At 37.5% G+C, this 25,165-nt stretch overlaps 1 protein-coding gene across 1 annotated transcript in view; it reads right to left on the bottom strand.

Annotated features, from left to right (window-relative positions):
* The window catches only part of LOC122485744, a 41,548-nt gene extending 16,847 nt beyond the window's left edge, over positions 1-24,701 (bottom strand). The window contains exons 1-12 of the mRNA XM_043584902.1: positions 24,405-24,701; positions 23,695-23,799; positions 23,085-23,138; positions 21,459-21,563; positions 18,634-18,687; positions 17,910-18,014; positions 10,994-11,047; positions 10,028-10,132; positions 5,845-5,898; positions 4,757-4,861; positions 3,940-3,993; positions 2,413-2,517 (exon numbers count right to left, since the gene is read on the bottom strand). Of these exons, the coding sequence (XP_043440837.1) occupies positions 2,413-2,517; positions 3,940-3,993; positions 4,757-4,861; positions 5,845-5,898; positions 10,028-10,132; positions 10,994-11,047; positions 17,910-18,014; positions 18,634-18,687; positions 21,459-21,563; positions 23,085-23,138; positions 23,695-23,799; positions 24,405-24,429 (925 nt within the window). The 5' untranslated portion in view covers positions 24,430-24,701. The remainder of the gene's footprint in view (positions 1-2,412; positions 2,518-3,939; positions 3,994-4,756; positions 4,862-5,844; positions 5,899-10,027; positions 10,133-10,993; positions 11,048-17,909; positions 18,015-18,633; positions 18,688-21,458; positions 21,564-23,084; positions 23,139-23,694; positions 23,800-24,404) is intronic.
* Positions 24,702-25,165: the final 464 nt, after the last annotated feature.

Here is a 25,165-nt window from a genome sequence, read left to right as displayed (position 1 = left end):
AGTAAAACAAAGCTTTGTGGAATGAACTGAGACTGGAACCATCCAGAGAAATGGGAGATGGAATTTGTGTTCTGAATCTCAGAGTTGATTACCTGCTAAAACAAAACCCACCAGCATTGTTCAATGAATTTTTAAAGGACCCAGAGTCTACACAACAAAATAGTTGACAAAGTTGAGGATACAATTCAGAATTATTTAACATACAAAAAGTTAGGAAAATGAGATCAATTATCAAGTGAAAAGGCAATCAACACATGCCAATCCTTGGATGACTCAAGTGTTAGAATTATCAAAAAAAAAAAAAGGCTCTAAAACAAATATTTTGGTCACAGAATCCCTTTACACTGTTAGAAGTTTTTGGAGACTCCAAAGAGCATCTGATTATCTTGTATGCTAAATCGTAAAACAAGTGTTAATAAAATTCAAAGGACTGAAATCATGCAAAGTATGCTCGCTGACCACAACAGAGTTAAATTAGAAATGAACAACCAAAGGAAATCCGAGAAATTCAAATATTTTGAAATCAAACAACACATTTCAAAGTAATCCATGAGTCAAAGAAGAAATTACAAGAGAAATTAGAATGTGTTTTTATCTGAATAAAAATTAAATACATGAGACACAGTGAAGTGGCGCTTAAAGTAAAATTTATAGCCTTAAATAACTATGTTAGAGAGAAGAGAGATCTCAAATCCATAATTAAGTCTTTATCTTCATCTAGGAAAGTAAGAGCAAGCCAAACCAAAGACAAGCAGAAGGAAGAAAATAATGAAGATTAGAGAGGATATGAGAACAATGACAGAGAAACTCAATGCAACCAAACATTTAGTCTTCGAAAACATCATCAAAATTGACTAGCCAAGAAAAAAAGAGAGAGGACACAGATGACTAAAATTAGTAATGAAAGAAAGGATTAACCCATTGAACTTAACAGTAATTTAAAGGCTAAAGAGGGAATACTGTGAACAACTTTATGCCAGAAATTAAACTTACATGAAATAGATTCCAAAATGGACATAAGCTGCCAAAATGGAATAAAAAAGAAACAGAAAATCTGAATAGTGTTGCAACACACAAGAAAATTTAGCATTGGAAATTTTCTCAGAGAGAAGGGACTATGTCCAGATGGCTTCTTTGGTAAATTATTACAAATAATTAAAGAAATAATATCAGTCCTATATAAATTATTTCAGAAAACAGAAGTGGGAAAAAACACCAATTCATTCTATGAGGCTAGTGCTACCTTAGTACGAAAGCTAGACAAAGACATCACAAGACAAACTCCAGTGGTGATGCCTTGTAATGATACTGGGAAGGGATGAGTTTTAGTAGAAAAATCAAGAGCTCAGACTAAGACAAGTTAAGTTACAAGTTATTTGAGCTATCCAAGTGGAGATTGCAAATAGGTAGTAAATAAACCAAATAGAGATCCAAGGAGTGTTTTAGATTAGGAATATCTATCAGTGATTCATTACCATACAGATAGAATTCAGAGCTCAAAAAGTAGGTAAGATGACTTAGAGAACCCATCAGAGCCTTGAGTTATTTCAACGTTTTGAAAGAAGGTACAGAAAAGTAGAAGAGGGGAAGATAAGATGGGGAGAAAAAAACTCCAACTAGTCTTATGATCAGGTTTACATAGAACTGGATCATTCTGCCCACTGTGTGTAGAGTGGATTTAAAAGTAACAAAATTATAGGCAGAGAGAGAGTTATCTAGCAGTCTAAGAAGAGATAAAAAGAAATAGAAAGAAGGGTAGTGATACAGGGCTAAAGAGTAGGAACGGATTTTAAAAATATTTAGGAGTTTAAATAGGCAGCAGCAAGTAATTAAGTGGATAGAGATTTCTGGCAGGGTCAGTGAAGCAGAAAAAAGGATGATCAGTTTAAAAAGATATGGAATATATTAGATTACAAATTTTATCCTTGAATAGCTATTTGGGGTGGACTAAATAGAAATGTCTCAGAAGATTTAGAATAAAATAGTTTGAAGACTGGGGAGAAGACTGGAAAGAATATAACTGATGGTTCAAACAGATGGTTAAAAGTAGGGGTTCATTAAATCACTCAGGGAGAACACATAAAACAAAAAAGCAAATGGTTCAGATTGGAAGAACTAAGAAATGAAGTGTTAGCCAGCGTATGATCACTTTTAAATTTAATCCGTAGAAGTTTTATTCTACATTCTGACTATTCCTCAGATAAACATTCTGGCTTCTCTGCTTTCTGTATGAAAACATGTTGACAACTTTAAATTTTAAAAATGAGGCAGGATTTCTTTTTACTTTAGAATGGGTTCTACTCTAAGATACATTTCCTTTCAGCATCAAATAATCCTAATTTCAAAAATTCTCATATGCACATTCACAGGCAAAGCTCTGCAGAAACGCAGAGAAATAACCACAGTGCTTACCGTTAACTGGTAGGTTATCTGTTAGACTTTGAAGCTCCTCTCCTGTGAGCACGATTCCCATGTTTTCTAGAACAGTATTGACTTTACTTCTTTCAACCTTCCCTCCTTAGGAAAGAGACATAAAGAATGACAAAAAATATTAAAATATGAAAGAACATTAAATACTAGAAATCTATCAGTGCTCTGTTACTATTATATTGAAAATGTTTTTACTATTAATATGAAAAAACTAGGAATAAGGAAAAATAGAATCCTTTTCAGTACTATTAATATTGCTTTGAAACATGAGTACCAAACTCTATTTTAACATCATGTTAAAGAGCCTTAAGCTTTGCCTTGATGAAACTATGGACAAGAAATAATTTATGAAGGGATTTTGCAACTTAAGCTAAAGACAACTAATTGAATTTGCAGTAGAGAAGGATTTTGAAAAAAAACTCTCAGTTGCCAAAAAACTGGTACTGCTTTCCACTGGAACTTGACAATTACTTTACGCCTGGTTTATCCATACTGTGAAAACAGTTTATGAACACCGATTTTTTGGTGAATATTTTAAGATAGAAAACTATTTGTATTAGTTAAAAAGAATAGATAATTATCTTGTAAACTACCTAGCATGGTAGTTTACAGAGGGCTTTAGTTAAAATGTTAAAAATTTAGTTAAAAATGTTCTGAAGCCGAAGCAGGAGCTGAGGCTCAGAGTGCATGGAAAGGAAAATTTATTATTAAAATTGTAAAACAGGAGGCCTAGAGACTAGAAAAACTAGACAGATAGGGAAAGAGAACTACAGGGAGGCCGACAAGTATCTGGCTATCATTGTCTCATTTTTAAGGTGACGATTGAGTTGATAAAGACATATAGCAAGATGCTATCAAATGGGCAGCATGGTGGACAACTTCCACATTAAATTAAAAAATAATCCTGCTCCCACTCTTCAGGAGGGCCTGGGAATGCGAAGAGGCACTCTTCTTTTGACAGGTGACTCCTCTCAATAGGTACCAAGTGGCAGAGCTTTTAAGTCATTTCTTCATTCTCTTTATGTTCTTCTCTTCTTTTGGACTAAGCACTAGGAGGGAAAGCAAAACCAAAACAAATCCTAGGCACAAGTTGGTACCTTTGCCTACATTTTTTTTTTGCCTTAACTGAATCTCACTAAAAACACATTCTTTTTAGAGGAATTATAATGAACATTAATTTATGATTTGGATTCTATCAGGAAACAATGTCCAATATTTCTAACAATAGAAACTATTTTTTATTTTCTTTGCTTAACTAATTTTCAGACTACCTATCATTCTCTTCATGTTTTGTTTTATCTACCTAGAATTCAATTTACACTTTCAAGATTAAGTTATGAAAAATACAAGAAAATGTGGGACCTACAAAGATTTTAAAAAACTCATCACAAAATACCTCTTTTAAAATAAAGAAACTACATTTAAAAATCAGTTCATAAAAGGATGGCTTGGGTAAAGCTCTAATGATATAAATTAAAATGTTAAATCTCAAACTGCTCATTAACTCACCTTTGAAAGACTTCAGACCATCCAACAATCTATTTTGATAGATCTTCCCAGAAGCTACAATGCAAATCACACTCTATGTCAGACAAAGCATTATATAGATGCTCAGAAACATAATACATATACTTCAGAATTTCAGGGAGAGTTTTCATTTACTGAGTAAATATGTTCTTATTCATCCTCGAATAACAACAAAAAAATGAGACGGGATACAATAGTGACAATTATGCCATTCTAAACCCCTGACAGAACAGTTGACAGTCTCTCTATGCTGGTTTCTTTATTCTTTGATTTCTCTTGTCCAATTCTTCTAAAATTCTCTCCCCTAATCACATTCCTTCATTTTTTTTTCTAATAGTTTTGTCATTGGCTAGAGGGCATGACATGGCAGCATTTATTTTGCCCCTGGTGGCCTGGGTTATATAGAGAGATAGAGATATATAGATTGATAGATATAACTTAAAATCTGCCTTTTCTAATTACTTTAAATATATATATATATATTTTAAATGCTAGAAGAGAAATTTAAAAAAAATTAAGTTTATATATTTAGAGAGAGAGAGAGAGAGTGGGAGATGGGCGGAGAGAGCTAGGGAGAAAGAGAGAAAGAATCTCAAGCAGGCTCCATGCTGCCAGCACAGAGCCTGGTGCAGGGCTCAGTCTCACGAACTGTGAGATCATGACCTGAGCCAAAATCAAGAGTTGGACGTTCAACCGACTGAGCCACCCAGGCACCCCTAAAGAGAACTTTTAAAACTTCTCCCATGGTACCATAAAGCTAAGTATTCTAGAAGGCTACTAAAGTATCTTTATGGCTCACCATCAACTGGAAGCTTCTTTAGCAGCCTCTTTTGTTCTTTATCTGTTAGCTCAATACCCATGTTCCTCACAAAATCTGACAGATGTTGCACATTAATATTTTTTCCTTTGAAAATATGAAACATGATCATTCAAGAATTTTATAGAATAATTATTTCTAGTAATAATTTAATAGTGTTAAGCATGTTTCTTCCTAACTTGAGCAAGTTCAAAGATATAATAAGATATATACATCCATACAGAATTGAGAAGGGTCATATATCAAATTTGCTTAAAAATACTGAAAAGTATGATTTCTTAATCTGACAAGAAGTCAAAGTAGAAGAGAATAGATTTTACCTAAATAACTGTCTGATTAATGAAATATCAACATCAATTCATTTATACATCTTATCAGAGAATACTATATATTTTAAATTTTTTTCTGAAATACGTTATTTGCTCTTGATACTGACAATAAATAAGTTTTTTTTAATGAATATAATCTATTGTCAAATTGGCTTACATACAACACCCAGTGCTCATCCCAACAAGTGCCCTCCTCAATGCCCATCACCCATTTTCCCCTCTCCCCCACCCCTTCATCCACCCTTAGTTTGCTCTCTGTATTTAAGAGTCTCTTGTGGTTTGCCTCCCTCTCTCTCTGTTTGTAACTATTTTCTTCCCTTCCCTCCCCCCATCATCTTCTGTTCAGTTTCTCAAGATCCACATATGAGTGAAAACATATGATACCTGTCCTCCTCTGACTTATTTCACTCAGTATAATTCTTTCCAGTTCCAAGAATGGAAAAAAAAAAAAGCTTTATTTTGCTGTTGCTTGATATACTCTGATTTGGGAATCTATTAATAATGTTGAAGTGAGTATTATTAGTATAAAAACTCCAGAAAGTTCAGAAGTTATTAGTAAGTTATAGGCTTTTAATTACTATATATAAAGGTAAACCGTGGGACATTAGGAGCAAATGTTTCATTAGAAAAGGTTGAAAGCTACAATTTACAAATCAGCAATAGAATGGTAAAAAATATTATTTAAAACTATACTACTACATAAAGTCTGCAGATCTTGGTTTTATATAACTTCCCACTGACCTGTAAAAGCTTTTAATCCACTACACAACCTTTTCATTGTAGTTCTCCCATATACTGTAAGAAGAAATGCAAATAATAAAAAGAGACAGTGAAACACACAAATAATAGGAGAGGAAAATATTCCAGCAACACTTTCGTACTAATAATATTCTCTACTTTTACCCACTTCTTGAGAATGAGTATAAAGAGGTTAAATATGAAAAATATAATGTCAACAATACAACTATGACTTAATTCTTCCATAAAAAATCAAACCTACAATAGTCAAAGGATAAGATTCAAAAGCCACTTACTGTCCCGGGTCTACTTTTTAGCTCTAAGACTTTGAAGAACTTTCTTAATTCTATCAGGCCATGACAATGGGTTTATGTTTGGTACATGCTATTCAAAAATGTTTAAACTTGGGTTTCAGCAGTGATATTCTCAGGTAATGTGTTCTCATTCAATATTCCCTGATGTTTTAACAGACCCAGAAAGATTTATTTCCTCCATTTGGATTACAAGATAAATTATTAAGCACTTTGAAGACAAATCCTTTATATTAGCAGTTGGGGGGGGCAGTTACCACACTGATAGACTAACAGATTTTATTTCCAATTTAATTTTTTTTTTGAAAATTTTATTTGGGTAATTGTAGATGCATATGAAGTTAGTAGAAAAAAATAGAGAGAGATGCCTTGTACATTTTTGCCCAGCTTCCCTTAATGATAAGACTTACAAAGCCATAGAATAATAGCAAAAACAGAATACTGGCATTGATACAATCCACCAATGTTATTTAGATTTCCTTAGTGTTACTTGTACTCATGTGTATGTCTCTGTATTATTAAATTCCAGACAATTTTATTACCTGTGTAGGTTCATGTATGCACTGCCACAGTCAAGATACTGAACAGTTCCAGTCCCACAAGGACCCTATTATAACCATATCCACCTCCTTCTGCCTCCACCAATCCCCTATCTCTAAATCCAGGCAAGCTCTAATCTGTCCTCCATTTCTAAAATTTTGTTATTTCAAAAATGATATGTAAAGATCTTACAGTATGTAAGCTCTGAGGTTGGCTTTTTTAGCTCTGGATAATTATCTGGAAATTTGTCCAAGATGTTGCATGAATCAGATAGTGTACTTTTACTGATGAATAATAGTATTCCATAATATGTATGTACCACAAGTTTGTTTAGCCATTTACCTGTTGAAGGAGACTTGGGCTGATTCCGGTTTTTGGCTCTTACGTTCATGTACAGATTTTGTGCGAACATAAGTTTCAAAGGTGTAATTGCTACGGTAGCTCTATGCTTAGTTTTGTAAGAAACTGGTACTTTTTCTATAGTGATTATATCACTACATTCCCACTACCAAGTATGAGTGGTCCGGTTTCTCTAGCATCCTCATCAACATTTGGTGTTGTCATTATTTTTTATTTTAGCTATTCTTATAGGTATGCAGTGATATCTCACTGCAGTTTCAAATTGCACTTCCTTAATACCTAATGAAGTCAAGCATCTCTTCATGTGTTTATCTGATACCTGTATATCCTCTTTGGTGCAATGTATTTTCATTCATATAGTTTCATGTATTTTCCCCATCTTCTTATTGGTTTGTTTGTATTTTATATTGCTGAGATTTTCTCAAATAAAAAAAAAACTTTTTAATGTTTATTTTTGAGAGAGAGAGAGAGAAAGACAGAGCACGAGAGGGGGAGGGGCAGAGAGAAAGACACAGAATCTGAAGCAGGCTCCAGGCTCTGAGTGGTCAGCATAGAGCCCAAGATGAGGCTCAGCCAAAGTCAGACGCTCAACTGACTGAACCACCAGATGCCCCTATATTGCTGAGTTTTGCGTGTTCTTTAAATGCCATAGATGCTGCTGCTTTGTCAGATGTGTCATTTGCAAATATTTTCTCCCAGACTGTAGGTTGTCTTCCACCATCTCCACACAGCTTTCCAGAGTGAAAGCTTTTAATTTTAATGAAGTACAATTGATCAATTTTTTCCTTTTGTGAATCATGCTTTTTGCATAATGTTTCTAAATCAATTTATTCTTACTATGCAGCATAAGCATAAATTACATAACTCAAATGTTACCAATAAGAATACAGTGAAAAATATATCTCCTTTATAAACATCTCCATTGTCAGAATTCTCTTCCTTCTAAGGAACAAACATTGACATTTTTTGTTTATCTTTTTTAGAGATATTCTATGCATATATTTGTGTATAAGAATAGAGCTGACTGGTTCTTTTGATGGCTCCATATATTAAATTGACTAGATGTTCTGTAATTATGGAATCAATTTTAAAATGCATCAAAATGGTATAAATTGCTTTTCCTTGCATTTTCAGATACATTGTTTTAAGAGAATATATCTTGTTTGTTCAAATATTCTCTTCCGCTCTGTATCAAGTCTGTCTTATGGGAGGATTATACTTCTGTTCCCAATGATATCATGCAATTTGCTTTGTCAAATGAAATATTTGAGTCTCTTCTGAGTAGAAACTTTAAGAACTATCACATGGCTCCATCATCTCTCTTTTTCCTATTACAAAAGTGACACTGTCCAGACAGGGGCTCTTCTTGCATCCTATGCCCTATAGTAGAGAACAGATGGACAGCCAACCTATGGGCAGTGTCTAATATTGAGTGTCATGCAAAAAAACTCTGTTGCCACTGAGATTTGGGGGTTGTTTGTTGCTACTGCAGCATAGCTAGCTGATAATAGGAACTGGAACCACAGGGCGCCTGGGTGGCTCAGTCGGTTGAGCGTCTGACTCTTGGTTTCAGCTCAGGTCATGATCTCACAGTTCATGAGTTCGAGCACAGTGTTGGGCTCTGCACTGACACTGAGGAGCCTCCTTGGGTTTCTCTGTCTCTCTCTCTCTCCCTCTTACTCTGCCCCTCCCCTGCTTAGGCCATCTCTGTCTCTCTCAAAATAAAGAAACTTAAAAAAAAAGGAACTGGAACCACAAATGTGTTGCTGTCTTAGCAACAACAAAAGTAGTAGCAAAAACACCAAAACTATGTGGCATTGGCTCTGGTGCTGGAAGTGTTTGGTGAAGAAATTGTTACTGGGGGCTGGAATGAACCCATGCCTTGCAATGGTGTTAGTGAGTTTAGCAATTTCAACAACTTAGAAGGCAGAAAATGTACTGAATATGCTTGTACTTTAAAAGAAGAAGCTGGGTGGGGCGCCTGAGTAACTCAGTCATGTAAGCCTCCAATTCTTGGTTTTGGCTCAGGTCATGATCTCACAGTTTGTGGGTTCGAGCCCCACATCGGGCTCCATGCTGAAGCCTGCTTGGGATTCTTTCTCTCCCCCTCTCTGCATCCCTCCTCCACTCCCTCTCTCTCTTTCTCTCAAAAATAAATAAATAAACTTTAAAAAAAAAAAAGAAGAAGAAGCTAGGAAATACAGTGTTACTAGAGTATCTGGTTGATATTGGCAGCAACGGACAAGTTACTACAAAAAGAAATGAACCCAGAAAACAACTGGCTGGCTAGCAAGCAAGGATAAAGGAGAACAGAGAGAATCCAGAGATTCTGGGTGCAACATGGCACAAAAAATGAACTAGTTCTCATCTTCTACAAATAGAAGATAACACCTGGAATTTCTTTTAGTGACCAAGGGCATTCAAAACTAAGGCTTCTGGCAAAGACAATATGAAGAGTGTGATCATCATTCCTTTTGTTGAAACCTCTGATTTGATTAAGATGGTGCCTAGTAAATCCTCCAAATTTGAAAAAATAATTCAGGAACAAGCATCTTAGGTTGTGCTTCTCCCCAAGGAAGTCTGATAAAACTCAAGGGATCTACAATTAAATCTAATGAGAAGCACGTCTCAAAAAGAATTGTAGATGTAACTATTGGCACATTAAGCAAGTTGTAATCAATAAGATAAAAAGTCAACCCTATTTTAGTATAAAACTTAAACTAAAAGGTACTCTGTTCATGACTTAAAGTGGGGTTCCTGCCCTCTACAAATAGGAAGTACACTAAAAAAGTTGCCCCAGGCCCCAAGAAGGGGTTATTCTTCAATGCCTTCTTCAGATGTGAGAAGGAGAAGAATGAAAAAAGGTAGAGCTTCTTCAATCCCATTGCCAAGATCCATAAAGAACAATGAGCTGGGAATCTAATCATCATGGTAAGATTTTCCCCAAAGAACTTAAAAATATTTTCAATGCTCACCATCAGTGGGCAGGTTGCATTTGAGATCCTTAATTTCATCTTCTGTGAGTTTCCATCCCATGGTTTTCAAAACTGAATCAAGTTTATTGGCATTAACAATCCCTCCTTAGAAAGGCAAAATGGTCAAGAAATAGCCAAAGGAAAGAAAAATACAGTTTATATATTTAAATAACCTATGGGCCCACATGGCTGTAGTGTAGGTGGAAATACAAAGGGTGTCCCCTGTCAGAAATATTTTTCTTTTGCAGGCAAGGGATCTTTTTCTAAAATTTTTGTTTGGGGGATTTTAGTTCTTAGAAATTTCTGTCTGCAGAAAAAAAAAACAAAACTGAAATCTTGAACTAATTGTCCAGAATGCATTTTATTATAGTCAGTTAGCATGCTGTATAGTTTTTGGATTTAAATAACTTAAATAGGCTCATATATAGCATGACAGTTGACTTGTTTTAGCAAATACATCAAATTGTTGACATATACTAATGTTATTTTCAGCAGGAACATCAAGTGTCTATAGTACAAAGCGGGTCAATAATAGATAATAATAGATAATAGCTCTTTAAAAAGAACCTCTTTCTTTAGTGGGATCATGGGGACAGGTTTACAAAGCATAAGCTTTAAAAGGGCCTGCATTACTATTTAATAATTCATAGTAATGAAAAACATTATTTTATCTTCTCACTAATAAGTGGGCTCCTTTGTGTTTATTTTATTGATTGTCTCAACGCCTAACCAAATTCCCCAAATATTTTCCCTTTAATTTTACTGTTCTGACACAGATTTTATTTTCTCTTATGTAAAATATTATTTAAATTTCTATATGGAGATAATTTGCTCACAGGTCTATATCAGAAGCTAGGAATGATATCAGTATTTAAGGAGGTTAGTGAAGTTCACAATTGGATATCTAGGAGATAGTATAATGTGTCTCTTAGAATCATCTGGCTTTGTATTATGCGTCTCACTTACCATTAAGAGACTTCAAACCATCCAGTAACCTATTCTTGTAGACTTTTCCTTTAGCTACGTGGAAACATAAATCAGGTCATACACAAGTAAGTGATGTGGAGATTCACCAAGGCAGCAAGTCATTATTTAATGTAAGGAGGATTTGTAATTTTCTCTAGAAAATTTCTAATTTACTTTCAAATTTTTAAAAATGAAATAGCCACCAATGTATCCACTCTATTCAATTATTGACACTTAAGCATGTTAATCTTGTAATCTTAGTGCTTTTTTTTTTAATTCCTTTTCAGCTCTCTAATGTCCTTTTCTGTTCTGTCACCTAGTTAGCACCCAGTGTAACTTTTACAATTCCCCATCTATAGAACCACAACTACAAAAGGTACTTCTTAGCCCTGATGGCAGGTTGTGAATAAAGCAGCAACTGATTTCCAACTAAAAATTAATGGAATTCCTTCTTAAAAATCTTCTCTTGAAATGTTTTTATTGTAAAGAATTTTAAATATATACAAAAGTAGAGTTGCGGCAAGATGGCGGCTTAGGAGGACGCTGGGCTCACCGCACGTCCTGCTGATCACTTAGATTCCATCTACACCTGCCTAAATAACCCAGAAAACCGCCAGAGGATTAGCAGAACAGAGTCGCCGGAGCCAAACGCAGACGAGAGGCCCGCGGAAGAGGGTAGGAAGGGTGGCGAGGCGGTGCGCGCTCCACGGACTGGCGGGAGGGAGCCGGGGCGGAGGGGCAGCTCGCCGGCCAAGCAGAGCCCCCGAGTCTGGCTGGCAAAAGCGGAGGGGCCTGACGGACTGTGTTCCCACAACAAGCGCGACTTAGCGTCTGGGAGGTCATAAGTTAACAGCTCTGCTCAGAAAGCGGGAAGGCTGGAGGACAAAGGGAGGGAGAGCTGCTGAGCCCCCTGACAACAGAGCTCAGTTTGGTGGGGAACAAAGGCGCTCGCCAGCGCCATCTCCCCCGCCCATCCCCCAGCCGAAATCCCAAAGAGAACCGGTTCCTGCCAGGGAACTTGCTCGCTCCGCGCAAACACCCAACTCTGCGCTTCGGCGGAGCCAAACCTCCGGCAGCGGATCTGACTCCCTCCCGCTGCCACAGGGCCCCTCCTGAAGTGGATCACCTAAGGAGAAGCGATCTAAGCCTGCCCCTCCTGCCCCCGAGCACCTTGCCTACCCACCCCAGCTAATACGCCAGATCCCCAGCATCACAAGCCTCGCAGGGTGAAAGTAGCCCAGACGAGCCACACCACCCCACAGTGAATCCCACCCCTAGGAGAGGGGAAGAGAAGGCACACACCAGTCTGACTGTGGCTCCAGCGGTGGGCTGGGGGCAGACATCAGGTCTGACTGTGGCCCCGCCCACCAACTCCAGGTATACACCACAGCACAGGGGAAGTGCCCTGCAGGTCCTCACCACGCCAGGGACTACCCAAAATGACCAAGCGGAAGAATTCCCCTCAGAAGAATCTCCAGGAAATAACAACAGCTAATGAGCTGATCAAAAAGGACTTAAATAACATAACAGAAAGTGAATTTAGAATAATAGTCATAAAATTAATCGCTGGGCTTGAAAACAGTATACAGGACAGCAGAGAATCTCTTGCTACAGAGATCAAGGGACTAAGGAACAGTCACGAGGAGCTGAAAAACGCTTTAAACGAAATGCATAACAAAATGGAAACCACCACAGCTCGGCTTGAAGAGGCAGAGGAGAGAATAGGTGAACTAGAAGATAAAGTTATGGAAAAAGAGGAAGCTGAGAAAAAGAGATTAAAAAATCCAGGAGTATGAGGGGAAAATTAGAGAATTAAGTGATACACTAAAAAGAAATAATATACGCATAATTGGTATCCCAGAGGAGGAAGAGAGAGGGAAAGGTGCTGAAGGGGTACTTGAAGAAATCATAGCTGAGAACTTCCCTGAACTGGGGAAGGAAAAAGGCACTGAAATCCAAGAGGCACAGAGAACTCCCTTCAGACGTAACTTGAATCGATCTTCTGCACGACATATCATAGTGAAACTGGCAAAATACAAGGATAAAGAGAAAATTCTGAAAGCAGCAAGGGGTAAACGTGCCCTCACATATAAAGGGAGACCTATTAGACTCGTGACTGATCTCTCTTTTGAAACTTGGCAGGCCAGAAAGAATTGGCACGAGATTTTCAGGGTGCTAGACAGAAAAAATATGCAGCCAAGAATCCTTTATCCAGCAAGTCTGTCATTTAGAATAGAAGGAGAGATAAAGGTCTTCCCAAACAAACAAAAACTGAAGGAATTTGTCACCACTAAACCAGCCCTACAAGAGATCCTAAGGGGGACCCTGTGAGACAAGGTCCCAGAGACATCACTATAAGCATAAAACATACAGACATCACAATGACTCTAAACCCGTATCTTTCTATAATAACACTGAATGTAAATGGACTAAATGCGCCAACCAAAAGACATAGGGTATCAGAATGGATAAAAAAACAAGACCCATCTATTTGCTGTCTACAAGAGACTCATTTTAGACCTGAGGACACCTTTAGATTGAGAGTGAGGGGATGGAGAACTATTTATCATGCGACTGGAAGCCAAAAGAAAGCTGGAGTAACCATACTTCTATCAGACAAACTAGACTTTAAATTAAAGGCTATAACAAGAGATGAAGAAGGACATTATATAATAGTTACAGGGTCTATCCATCAGGAAGAGCTAACAATTATCAATGTCTATGCACCGAATACCGGAGCCCCCAAATATATAAAACAATTACTCATAAACATAAGCAACCTTATCGATAAGAATGTGGTAATTGCAGGGGACTTTAATACACCACTTACAGAAATGGATAGATCATCTAGACACATGGTCAATAAAGAAACAAGGGCCCTGAATGAGACACTGGATCAGATGGACTTGACAGATATATTTAGAACTCTGCATCCCAAAGCAACAGAATATACTTTCTTCTCGAGTGCACATGGAACATTCTCCAAGATAGATCATATACTGGGTCACAAAACAGCCCTTCATAAGTTTACAAGAATTGAAATTATACCATGCTTACTTTCAGACCACAATGCTATGAAGCTTGAAATCAACTACAGAAAAAAGTCTGGAAAACCTCCAAAAGCATGGAGGTTAAAGAACACCCTACTAACGAATGAGTGGGTCAACCAGGCAATTAGAGAAGAAATTAAAAAATATATGGAAACAAACGAAAATGAAAATACAACAATCCAAACGCTTTGGGACGCAGCAAAGGCAGTCCTGAGAGGAAAATACATTGCCATCCAGGCCTATCTCAAGAAACAAGAAAAATCCCAAATACAAAATCTAACAGCACACCTAAAGGAACTAGAAGCAGAACAGCAAAGGCAGCCTAAGCCCAGCAGAAGAAGAGAAATAATAAAGATCAGAGCAGAAATAAACAATATAGAAACTAAAAAAACTGTAGAGCAGATCAACGAAACCAAGAGTTGGTTTTTTGAAAAAATAAACAAAATTGACAAACCTCTAGCCAGGCTTCTCAAAAAGAAAAGGGAGATGACCCAAATAGATAAAATCATGAATGAAAATGGAATGATTACAACCAATCCCTCAGAGATACAAACAATTATCAGGGAATACTATGAAAAATTATATGCCAACAAATTGGACAACCTGGAAGAAATGGACAAATTCCTGAACACCCACACTCTTCCAAAACTCAATCAGGAGGAAATAGAAAGCTTGAACAGACCCATAACCAGTGAAGAAATTGAATCGGTTATCAAAAATCTCCCAACAAATAAGAGTCCAGGACCAGATGGCTTCCCAGGGGAGTTCTACCAGACGTTTAAAGCAGAGATAATACCTATCCTTCTCAAGCTATTCCAAGAAATAGAAAGGGAAGGAAAACTTCCAGACTCATTCTATGAAGCCAGTATCACTTTGATTCCTAAACCAGACAGAGACCCAGTAAAAAAAGAGAACTACAGGCCAATATCCCTGATGAATATGGATGCAAAAATTCTCAATAAGGTACTAGCAAATCGAATTCAACGGCATATAAAAAGAATTATTCACCATGATCAAGTGGGATTCATTCCTGGGATGCAGGGCTGGTTCAACATTCGCAAATCAATCAACGTGATACATCACATTAACAAAAAAAGAGAGAAGAACCATATGATCCTGTCAATCGATGCAGAAAAGGCCTTCGACAAAATCCAGCACCATTTCTTAATAAAAACCCTTGAGAAAGTCGGGATAGAAGGAACATACTTAAAGATCATAAAAGCCATTTATGAAAAGCCCACAGCTAACATCATCCTCAACGGGGAAAAACTGAGAGCTTTTTCCCTGAGATCAGGAACAGGACAGGGATGCCCACTCTCACCGCTGCTGTTTAACATAGTGCTGGAAGTTCTAGCATCAGCAATCAGACAACAAAAGGAAATCAAAGGCATCAAAATTGGCAAAGATGAAGTCAAGCTTTCGCTTTTTGCAGATGACATGATATTATACATGGAAAATCCGATCGACTCCACCAAAAGTCTGCTAGAACTGATACAGGAATTCAGCAAAGTTGCAGGATACAAAATCAATGTACGGAAATCAGTTGCATTCTTATACACTAACAATGAAGCAACAGAAATACAAATAAAGAAACTGATCCCATTCACAATTGCACCAAGAAGCATAAAATACCTAGGAATAAATCTAACCAAAGATGTAAAGGATCTGTATGCTGAAAACTATAGAAAGCTTCTGAAGGAAATTGAAGAAGATTTAAAGAAATGGAAAGACATTCCCTGCTCATGGATTGGAAAAATAAATATTGTCAAAATGTCAATACTACCCAAAGCTATCTACACATTCAATGCAATCCCAATCAAAATTGCACCAGCATTCTTCTCGAAACTAGAACAAGCAATCCTAAAATTCATATGGAACCACAAAAGGCCCCGAATAGCCAAAGGAATTTTGAAGAAGAAGACCAAAGCAGGAGGCATCACAATCCCAGACTTTAGCCTCTACTACAAAGCTGTCATCATCAAGACAGCATGGTATTGGCACCAAAACAGACACATAGACCAATGGAACATAATAGAAACCCCAGAACTAGACCCACAAACGTATGGCCAACTCATCTTTGACAAAGCAGGAAAGAACATCCAATGGAAAAAAGACAGCCTCTTTAACAAATGGTGCTGGGAGAACTGGACAGCAACATGCAGAAGGTTGAAACTAGACCACTTTCTCACACCATTCACAAAAATAAACTCAAAATGGATAAAGGACCTGAATGTGAGACAGGAAACCATCAAAACCTTAGAGGAGAAAGCAGGAAAAGACCTCTCTGACCTCAGCCGCAGCAATCTCTTACTCGACACATCCCCAAAGGCAAGGGAATTAAAAGCAAAAGTGAATTACTGGGACCTTATGAAGATAAAAAGCTTCTGCACAGCAAAGGAAACAACCAACAAAACTAAAAGGCAACCAACAGAATGGGAAAAGATATTCGCAAATGACATATCGGACAAAGGGCTAGTATCCAAAATCTATAAAGAGCTCACCAAACTCCACACCCGAAAAACAAATAACCCAGTGAAGAAATGGGCAGAAAACATGAATAGACACTTCTCTAAAGAAGACATCCGGATGGCCAACAGGCACATGAAAAGATGTTCAGCGTCGCTCCTTATCAGGGAAATACAAATCAAAACCACACTCAGGTATCACCTCACGCCAGTCAGAGTGGCCAAAATGAACAAATCAGGAGACTATAGATGCTGGAGAGGATGTGGAGAAACGGGAACCCTCTTGCACTGTTGGTGGGAATGCAAATTGGTGCAGCCGCTCTGGAAAGCAGTGTGGAGGTTCCTCAGAAAATTAAAAATAGACCTACCCTATGACCCAGCAATAGCACTGCTAGGAATTTACCCAAGGGATACAGGAATACTGATGCATAGGGCCACTTGTACCCCAATGTTCATAGCAGCACTCTCAACAATAGCCAAATTATGGAAAGAGCCTAAATGTCCATCAACTGATGAATGGATAAAGAAATTGTGGTTTATATACACAATGGAATATTACGTGGCAATGAGAAAAAATGAAATATGGCCTTTTGTAGCAACGTGGATGGAACTGGAGAGTGTGATGCTAAGTGAAATAAGCCATACAGAGAAAGACAGATACCATATGGTTTCACTCTTATGTGGATCCTGAGAAACTTAACAGGAACCCATGGGGGAGGGGAAGGAAAAAAAAAAAAAGAGGTTAGAATGGGAGAGAGCCAAAGCATAAGAGACTGTTAAAAACTGAGAACAAACTGAGGGTTGATGGGGGGTGGGAGGGAGGAGAGGGTGGGTGATGGGTATTGAGGAGGGCACCTTTTGGGATGAGCACTGGGTGTTGTATGGAAACCAATTTGTCAATAAATTTCATAAAAAAAAAAAAAGAAACAAAAGAATAATTAAAAAAAAAAACAAAAGTAGAATAGAAACAATGAATCCCCATATACACTCAGCTTACAGTTACTGATGTTCTACCATTAGATAGCATCCTTTTAAGGTGAAAATGTACCATTCATTTTTTTAAAAAATTATTTGCATACATAAGTGTATAAATTGAACCATATCACAATGGCTGTACTTTTTCGGTCTTTGTTTTTGTTTAAGTGCCTTTTTCTACTTCTTCCTTCTCAGTCTATGGTGCAGCCACAAGTCCCTAGATGATTCATGTTAACAACCTAGAATATACCTACATATTATCTATCAGTATGTGAAGATACATAATTACATGAGTGAAATCATTCATACTAAGTAGTTTTTGAAAGCATTTTTTTCTATGCTATCAGAAAGTATATAGAAGTTCTCATAAACAAAATAAGAAATGTGTGCTTCCTTCAAGACCATATTAATATTTTAAATGCTTACCATTAACTGGCAGGTTTTTTACGAGCTCTACACATTCCTTATCTGTGACAGTTACTCCCATGTTTTCCAGAACACCTCCTACATCACTGACATCAACCTCTCCCCCTTCAACATAACAAAATGGTCACAGATTAGCAGAGAGAAGGGCCTAACCACAGCCCCCCCAAACCTGTTGACCCTTTACAGCTTCAGCTACAATAGCTGAATGAGCAAACACACACAATATGTTAACCGTTCGCCACTGTCATTAATTGGGGGTAGAAATAGAATTTCTCTCTTACGCTTAGTAAAGTAATAGACATACTGATGCAGTTTATCTAATACAAATTAGGACACTGTAGGCATAAGATCCATTTATTTTGTAAGGATATTATCTCTCCCCTAATCTCTTAATGATAACAGAATTTTATCTCTGTGAAAGTCTGCTGTATCATTAGCTATGCTAATTCAAATTTAGGCTTTCAAAATCAAGAATAGTGACTGTTCTTGGCAAATATTCCAGAAACTAAGAAATTTGCTACTATAAATTCACACAGAAAAATTAGTGCTAAAATGCAAATGTTCTAATGTGTAATTCTGGGCAACTGTATGCAGATATTCATCAATATAGAAGAAAAATGGGTAGAATAGAATAAAAAGGGGAATGTAAAAATGATGGTTCTACATAAAAATATAAATTAGCTAAAGAATAAAGACATTAGATTTATAGAAACTTCTAATTAACCTGTAATAGTTTCCACTGCTTCCATCAATTTTTTGAGCTCAGTCTTCCCATTAGCTGTAAGAAATACCATAATTTGGCAATATTATAAAAAGATAAAGGAGCTAAATTAAGAAATAGAGATTCTCCCCACAATTTAATCTCACCAGCCAAAAACTTTTATGCAATGGATTGCAAAGAATTCATTCTATGGTAGATAGAGGGTTAACCCAAGAAAGCTTTCTCTGTCTTATGCTTGCAGGAATGTTACAGTAGGCTAAGTATGTTGTTGTTTGGTCTCTGATAGCCCTTCTGATGCAAACGCAAGGTTCTTCCCATGATTGATGTTGAAAACACTTTTCATGTTCTATCTTTTACTAATACTTTTCTTTAGTTATTTCAACTATTAACTTGGAATGGCTGGTTATGTGTTCTCAATCTTTTGTTACCAGCACATGCATAAAGTTTGGGTAAATGTTTCTACCTTTCTATGTTTGGGAAAAAAGAAATCATTAGCTAAAGCTAGAGAGTTATAGCAATATGGCATTGTTCCAATATCAGGAAGGATTGATCAACCCCCTAAGACCAGCTACTTTATTTACTGGGCCAAGTACAAAATGAAAACGTGGGACCCCTTGTTCAAAAATCAGGAAAAAAAACTTTGCTTTTTTTTTCTTCCACAGTCTTGTTCCCAAACTGTCATGGTGGTGTTTTTGTTTTAGTTTTTGTTTATAAGTCAGCTGGTAAATGTTGCACTGTCACAGGCATGGCATCTTCTAGGGTTGAGTGCAGAACCTCACAGGCACCCTGGGTGGTCCCATTACTCAGCATGCATGAGGCTCACTAGCAGCAGACATCCTTCCTTCCTCCTGCCTCCAGAACCACACATCTGAAAATTGAGTCACGTGTCTCACTTTCCTATGCACTGGTTGCCTCAACTCAGTATGGACAGGTGACTCCCAAGAGTAATACAGCCTTGACATGGGGACACACTAGATACCTGGAAGGGGATGAGGAAAAGGCTTGACCCTGCCAGCCCAGAGTGGGGACTGCTGCTGCCATGTCTTGTCACAAGATGCCTTCAGGTACAGGTTGCCAATGCCAGCCCTCCCTGCAACCATGCCCAGGTCCCTGCTGGGGTCAGGGGATGCAGATGTTGCCAGGCATGGTGGTGAAAGGGAGGTTGGCCATACCAGAGGCTGTGGAGTGGTTGATCCAGAATACATCCTGGGGACTAAATGGCAGGGGCAGTCACATGCCTGAGCCAGGGTGCCAAGCCCCAGCCATGCTTTAGTTTCCCATCAGACTTCAAATAGGAAACACAAATTCAAAGATAAAATTGTGAAGACTCTCTTGTGGCACTTGGGCAGCTCAGTCGGTTAAGCGTCCAACTTCAGCTCAGGTCACGATCTCACGATCCGTGGGTTCGAGCCCCGCATCGGGCTCTGTGCTGACAGCTCGGAGCCTGGAGCCTACTTCAGATTCTGGGTCTCCCTCTCTCTCTGCCCCTCCCCTGCTCACGCTCTGTCTCTCTCAGTTTCCAAAATAAATAAACATTAAAAAATTTAAAAGCAAATTATGAAGACCCTCTTGATGGCCAAATCAGAGCACTAAACCCCAAGCATGGCACTCTTGAGATCACGGCTGTGTCCAACTAACCTCACTGGTTGCACACCACCATACCCCAAAGCAAAATAAAGGAAGGCCTACAATGCCACAAATCCATAAACCAAAAGCCTCAAGAGGATAGCTGACTGCATAAACCATAACCCCTCTTCCTTAGGTCTTTCTAACATTTCTGAGTGATGTTTTAAAACATAATGAGAAGGTAAGTGATTCGACTTGAAGAACGTGAAGCTGGAATGGGCAGGTGACAGAGAAGCCAAGCATGTGCAAGAGAAGCAAAGAAGCCTAAGACTACACCTTTTTTCTGTTAATGAGCCAGTTTCCCCATTGGGGAACTTAAGGCTTGTCTAAGTTGTGGTTGGTTACAGGCTCCTTTAGGCATTAACAGTCCTCAGCTGGGGATAAAGCAAAACTATCTGCTGCAATCTGGTGTTGGGCTTGTTACCTGGAAATATATACTGTTAACCTCAATGAAGATGACTAGGAAACAGTTTTCCTTTATGGATTTATTTTGATTTGATTTCGTTTTATTTTATCTTCTTCAGTTCTAGTCTCACGGAGACTTTTTAGGGAAGGCCTCCTGGGCTTCAAATCACATGGTGCATGTATATTTGAGGCAACTGTCAATGAATACAAAACAAAACACAAAAAGCAGCTAACTACCTACCAATACTCTGATTTCCTCTCAGAGCATAGAATCATAAATGGAAGTGGATGCCCAGATACTACATCTCTACCGCCCCACCTCCGCCTCACATTTATTTAGGTGCAGCCACGTGACCAGTTCTCCACAAAGGAATGGCTACGGAAATAACGCGTGCACTCTCCTTCATGCTCTCCTTTCCATTCCATTATTAGATAGAAACGATGACAAGGCCTTAAAAAGGAATCCAAGAGGCAAGGAACCTGGATCCCTGTATCGCTGAATGGAGAAGAGCCACTGTCCATTACCCAAAGATACTCTCGCCTTGGACTTTCATGGGGGAAAGAATTTAACTTCTGCTGCATTTACCTGGGACATAATTTTAGGTTTGTTTTTAAATAAAAATGTAGTTTACCCTAAATAATACGTGATCTGTTCTTAAATGAAGACTGTTCATCCCTATCTTTGCAAATGCTTCTAATTTCTTTTGGTATACCAAATATCACTAGTTAATATACATTCTCTTACACAAGCTCATAAATGTAAACTCCTAAGGCTCATTATTATCTACAATGCTTACCACTAAGTGGCAGATTTTCTGCCAGAGCTTCACGTTCCTTTTCTGTGAGTTCAATTCCCAGATTTTCCAGAACATTGTCTAGGTTATTGGCTTTAACCATTCCTCCTTAAGAAACAAACAGGAAGTAATCATGAAAAAAAAATTACGTGATTTCCAAAGATTATATATAATTTTTTTTCTCACATGCATTTTAGTATGATAAAAAAAAAAACAAAGAAAAAGGTACAATTTATTTGTATTAGTGAACAGGCATATAAGGTTGACTCAGTAAATCACCTAAAATGATGTCAAGAACAACTTAGATAAAATGTTCTGAGGTTGGGGGTGCCTGGCTGGCTTAGTCAGTAGAATGTGTGACTCTTGATCTTGGCGTCGTGAGTTCAGGCCCCACATTGGGCATTTAGCCTACTTAAAAAATATTCTGAGGTTGAAGCATTACTGGGTGACAGGCTGTGATTATGTGTTTAAAGTTACTATTTGTAGTATTAAGTAATACTCATCTGTTAAAAGAGGGGCCAAAAGAATACCAATGATAGGACTGTCCCCATGGGGAATACAGAGAGAGTACTGTGCAGGTCTGTCCCCAAAACAAAGCCAAGGTATCAGCTGAGAGGGATAGTTCAAGATTCAGATCATCAATGTTCTGCTATTGCAATATACAAGAAGTGTATTAAAGATGAAAAGACTATAAAAATGGATTCAATGCTCTCAAAGAAAAGTGTCATGAATAACACATTCACCACAAAATTCTCCAAGGAATGTTGCTGACTGGAATTATTCCAAGTATCTGGGATGTCAGGAGGCCAACCGCCACCTGCAAGAGGCTTCTCTCATTAAATAGCAGCAAACCTTCTACCCTTTTCCTCTTTCCCTTCCTACTTCCCCTTCTGGTCTCTTTTTCTAAGGATCTACAGGAAGAGGAAGTAAAAAAGCATTTTGGCCACAATACCATTGTCTTTTCCACATTTGCTGTTGCTGCTATTGTTGTTAACTGGTCTTTAGGAAAGAATGTTTTATAGAAAATAACTTGAGGGGCGCCTGGGTGGCTCAGTTGGTTGGGCGTCCAACTTCGGCTCAGGTCATGATCTCACAGTTTGTGAGTTCGAGCCCCGCGTCGGGCTCTGTGCTCACAGCTCAGAGCCTGGAACCTGCTTCCAGTTCTGTGTCTCCCTCTCTCTCTCTGCCCCATCCTCACTCATGCTCTGTCTCTCTCTGCCTTAAAAATAAAATTAAATAAATAAAAATAAATAAATAAATAAATAAATAAATATAAAAAAGAAAATAACTTGATTTGTGCCATAAAATTATTAAAGATCACTCCAAAATCCTTTGTATTGTTGTTGGGCAAACGCTCAGAAAAACTGCCTATGATATTCTGTATATTATGTGTTGTATAAATTAGATTTCAAATGATTCTTTGGGGGTGCTATTTAGAAATATTCTCCAAGAGTGAATGGATCCCTTGCAATACTATACCATGGGTGATTATGCAAAAGTGCTTAACATAATGAAAAAAATCTAAATACAGGAATGTAGACATGACTCAAAACCTGGTGGTAAGATGTTTGTGTTGATATTTGTGTTGACATTTAGCAGACTTTTCTGCTAATCATGGTTCTTAAATACCTTTTACAGACTTCACACCATCCAACAATCTGTTCTTATACACCTTTCCAGCAGCTATTAAAAAAGAAAAACCATAATTTATATCCAAAGGAAAAGAACATGGACACACAGTTTTTGGGCAACTGGGTAATTCTAGGAGCAATCTTTTTTACTCTTTCCCTAGGAAATCTGTTCTATCTCCTCATCAAATAAAAATTATTTTAGAAAAAAAATTGTGACAAAAATGTACCCAGTGTTCAGCAACCAAGAAGACTGCTGGGAAGACTATACTGTGCAGGAAAAAAAAAAATCACTACTTCTTTGTGTCCCCTCCCCCTTGTTTTTTTAACCTGTGTCTCACTTCCCTCAGTTTCCTTCCTATCATGCAGGCCTCTCAGGGGCGTGACTGGGTAGTGTTATTACAACCTGCATCAACTCTGATGGCAATATGGTTATGGTTAAAGAGCTGGGTTGACAGATTGAATCTGTACATCAGAAAACATAATTTGTTTTAAAAATTATTTTCAGTACTTTTTAGGAGAAACAAAGAGACAACAATTTAGAACTGCTGACAATGACCCCACAAAACCAATGTCCCCGGAAAGGCTGTTCTGAGACTTATATGGCTCACCGTCGATAGGCACGGTCTGTCTCAGCCTCACTAGTTCCTTTTCAGGGAGCTCGATCCCCATGGCTCCCAGGACCTTTAGCAGATCGTTGGCATCAATCTTTTTTCCTTTCAAAAGACAGGAACATCAGTGCATGACAATTTGGAATCTAATGATTCCAGATAATGAAAAAATGATCACCTTCAGCTCGGAAGTAGCGAGCGAGTAAAAGGAAACACATACAACTACACAGAATCACAGGGAGGCCACAAATAGAACACAGGTCCTTAATCTCCTAAAAGGCATACTCTCTTAGTGATGGATCTGTGTGCATGTAATGCAGCAGAGGGTAGATTTGCTTTTAAGATTGGCCAGCAAGTTAGAATGATGGAAATCATGGAAATTTATAATTTTGGCAGGGGAACTTAGAATTCTGGGGAGATCCTAAATTATGTGATTTTTCTCTTCATATATGCCTATCAAGGTATGAGATTATTTGAATATTAGTGAGGTAAGTGATATTGTTGCTTTATTAAAAACATTTGGGCCAGATTTCTTACCAAGACACAGAATCTTCATTGTATTTTTAAAATTTAAGTTGTACAAATAAATACAGTCTAAGACTCTGAAAACAAGTATTCAATGAGACATAATATAAAGACATATAAACAGTTTGGGGAAGTTGAGGAGATATTCTAAAAATAGTACAATTTTATAGTAACTTGCCACTCACCAGAAAACATTTTCAATGCATCCATTAACTTTTTCACTTTAACCTTCCCATTATCTGTTAAGAGAGCGACGTAAATCAAATACAAATATAACACCGGCACTCATTAGCAATACGGAATTTAAAAAAGAAAGCAATATATGTATACTCTAATATTTTATCCTATATTCATCTTGAGCCAGAAGTTCTAAAATATTACTAGAGCTTTGATTCATTGAACTACAGAAAATTAAACCTCTGGTAGTTAAGGATGAGATATAAAATTAAGTCACCATTTCCCACAGAGTCTGCTTCATGACTCCTATACGTTGGGAAACTCTCCACTGTTTATATCAGGCACAAGGAACAGAATTTACAATTTTTGTGTGCTACATATTAATGTTTGTATCTGGCTCTTACAATTGATCTCCTTATGTAATAAGCTGATACTTAGTAGTTCCTGACTTTTTTTTTTTTGACACAGAGTTTCTTACTCCTTTATTCCCTATGAGTAAATTAATGATCACTTCAGTGATTGGCTTGAGATAATTTTAAAAGTAGAGATTCTGTATATTTTTAAATCAATATTTAAAGACATTAACATGAAAGCATATTACAAAGATAGAAATTTGGGATTCTATAGGATCTCAGATTCATTTTTCCTTACTAGACCAAAAACAACTAAGACATTGCATTTGCAATGTTATTTTTTGTCTAATTTGTAGATGACAAATATGTAAATAGAAGCTTCATGTCATTTTTGTTCTTTATTATCTTCTGGCTCT

Source organism: Prionailurus bengalensis, chromosome E1 (genome assembly GCF_016509475.1).
Source record: "Prionailurus bengalensis isolate Pbe53 chromosome E1, Fcat_Pben_1.1_paternal_pri, whole genome shotgun sequence".
Lineage (NCBI taxonomy): Eukaryota > Metazoa > Chordata > Mammalia > Carnivora > Felidae > Prionailurus > Prionailurus bengalensis.
This window is presented reverse-complemented; position numbering and strand designations above follow the sequence as displayed.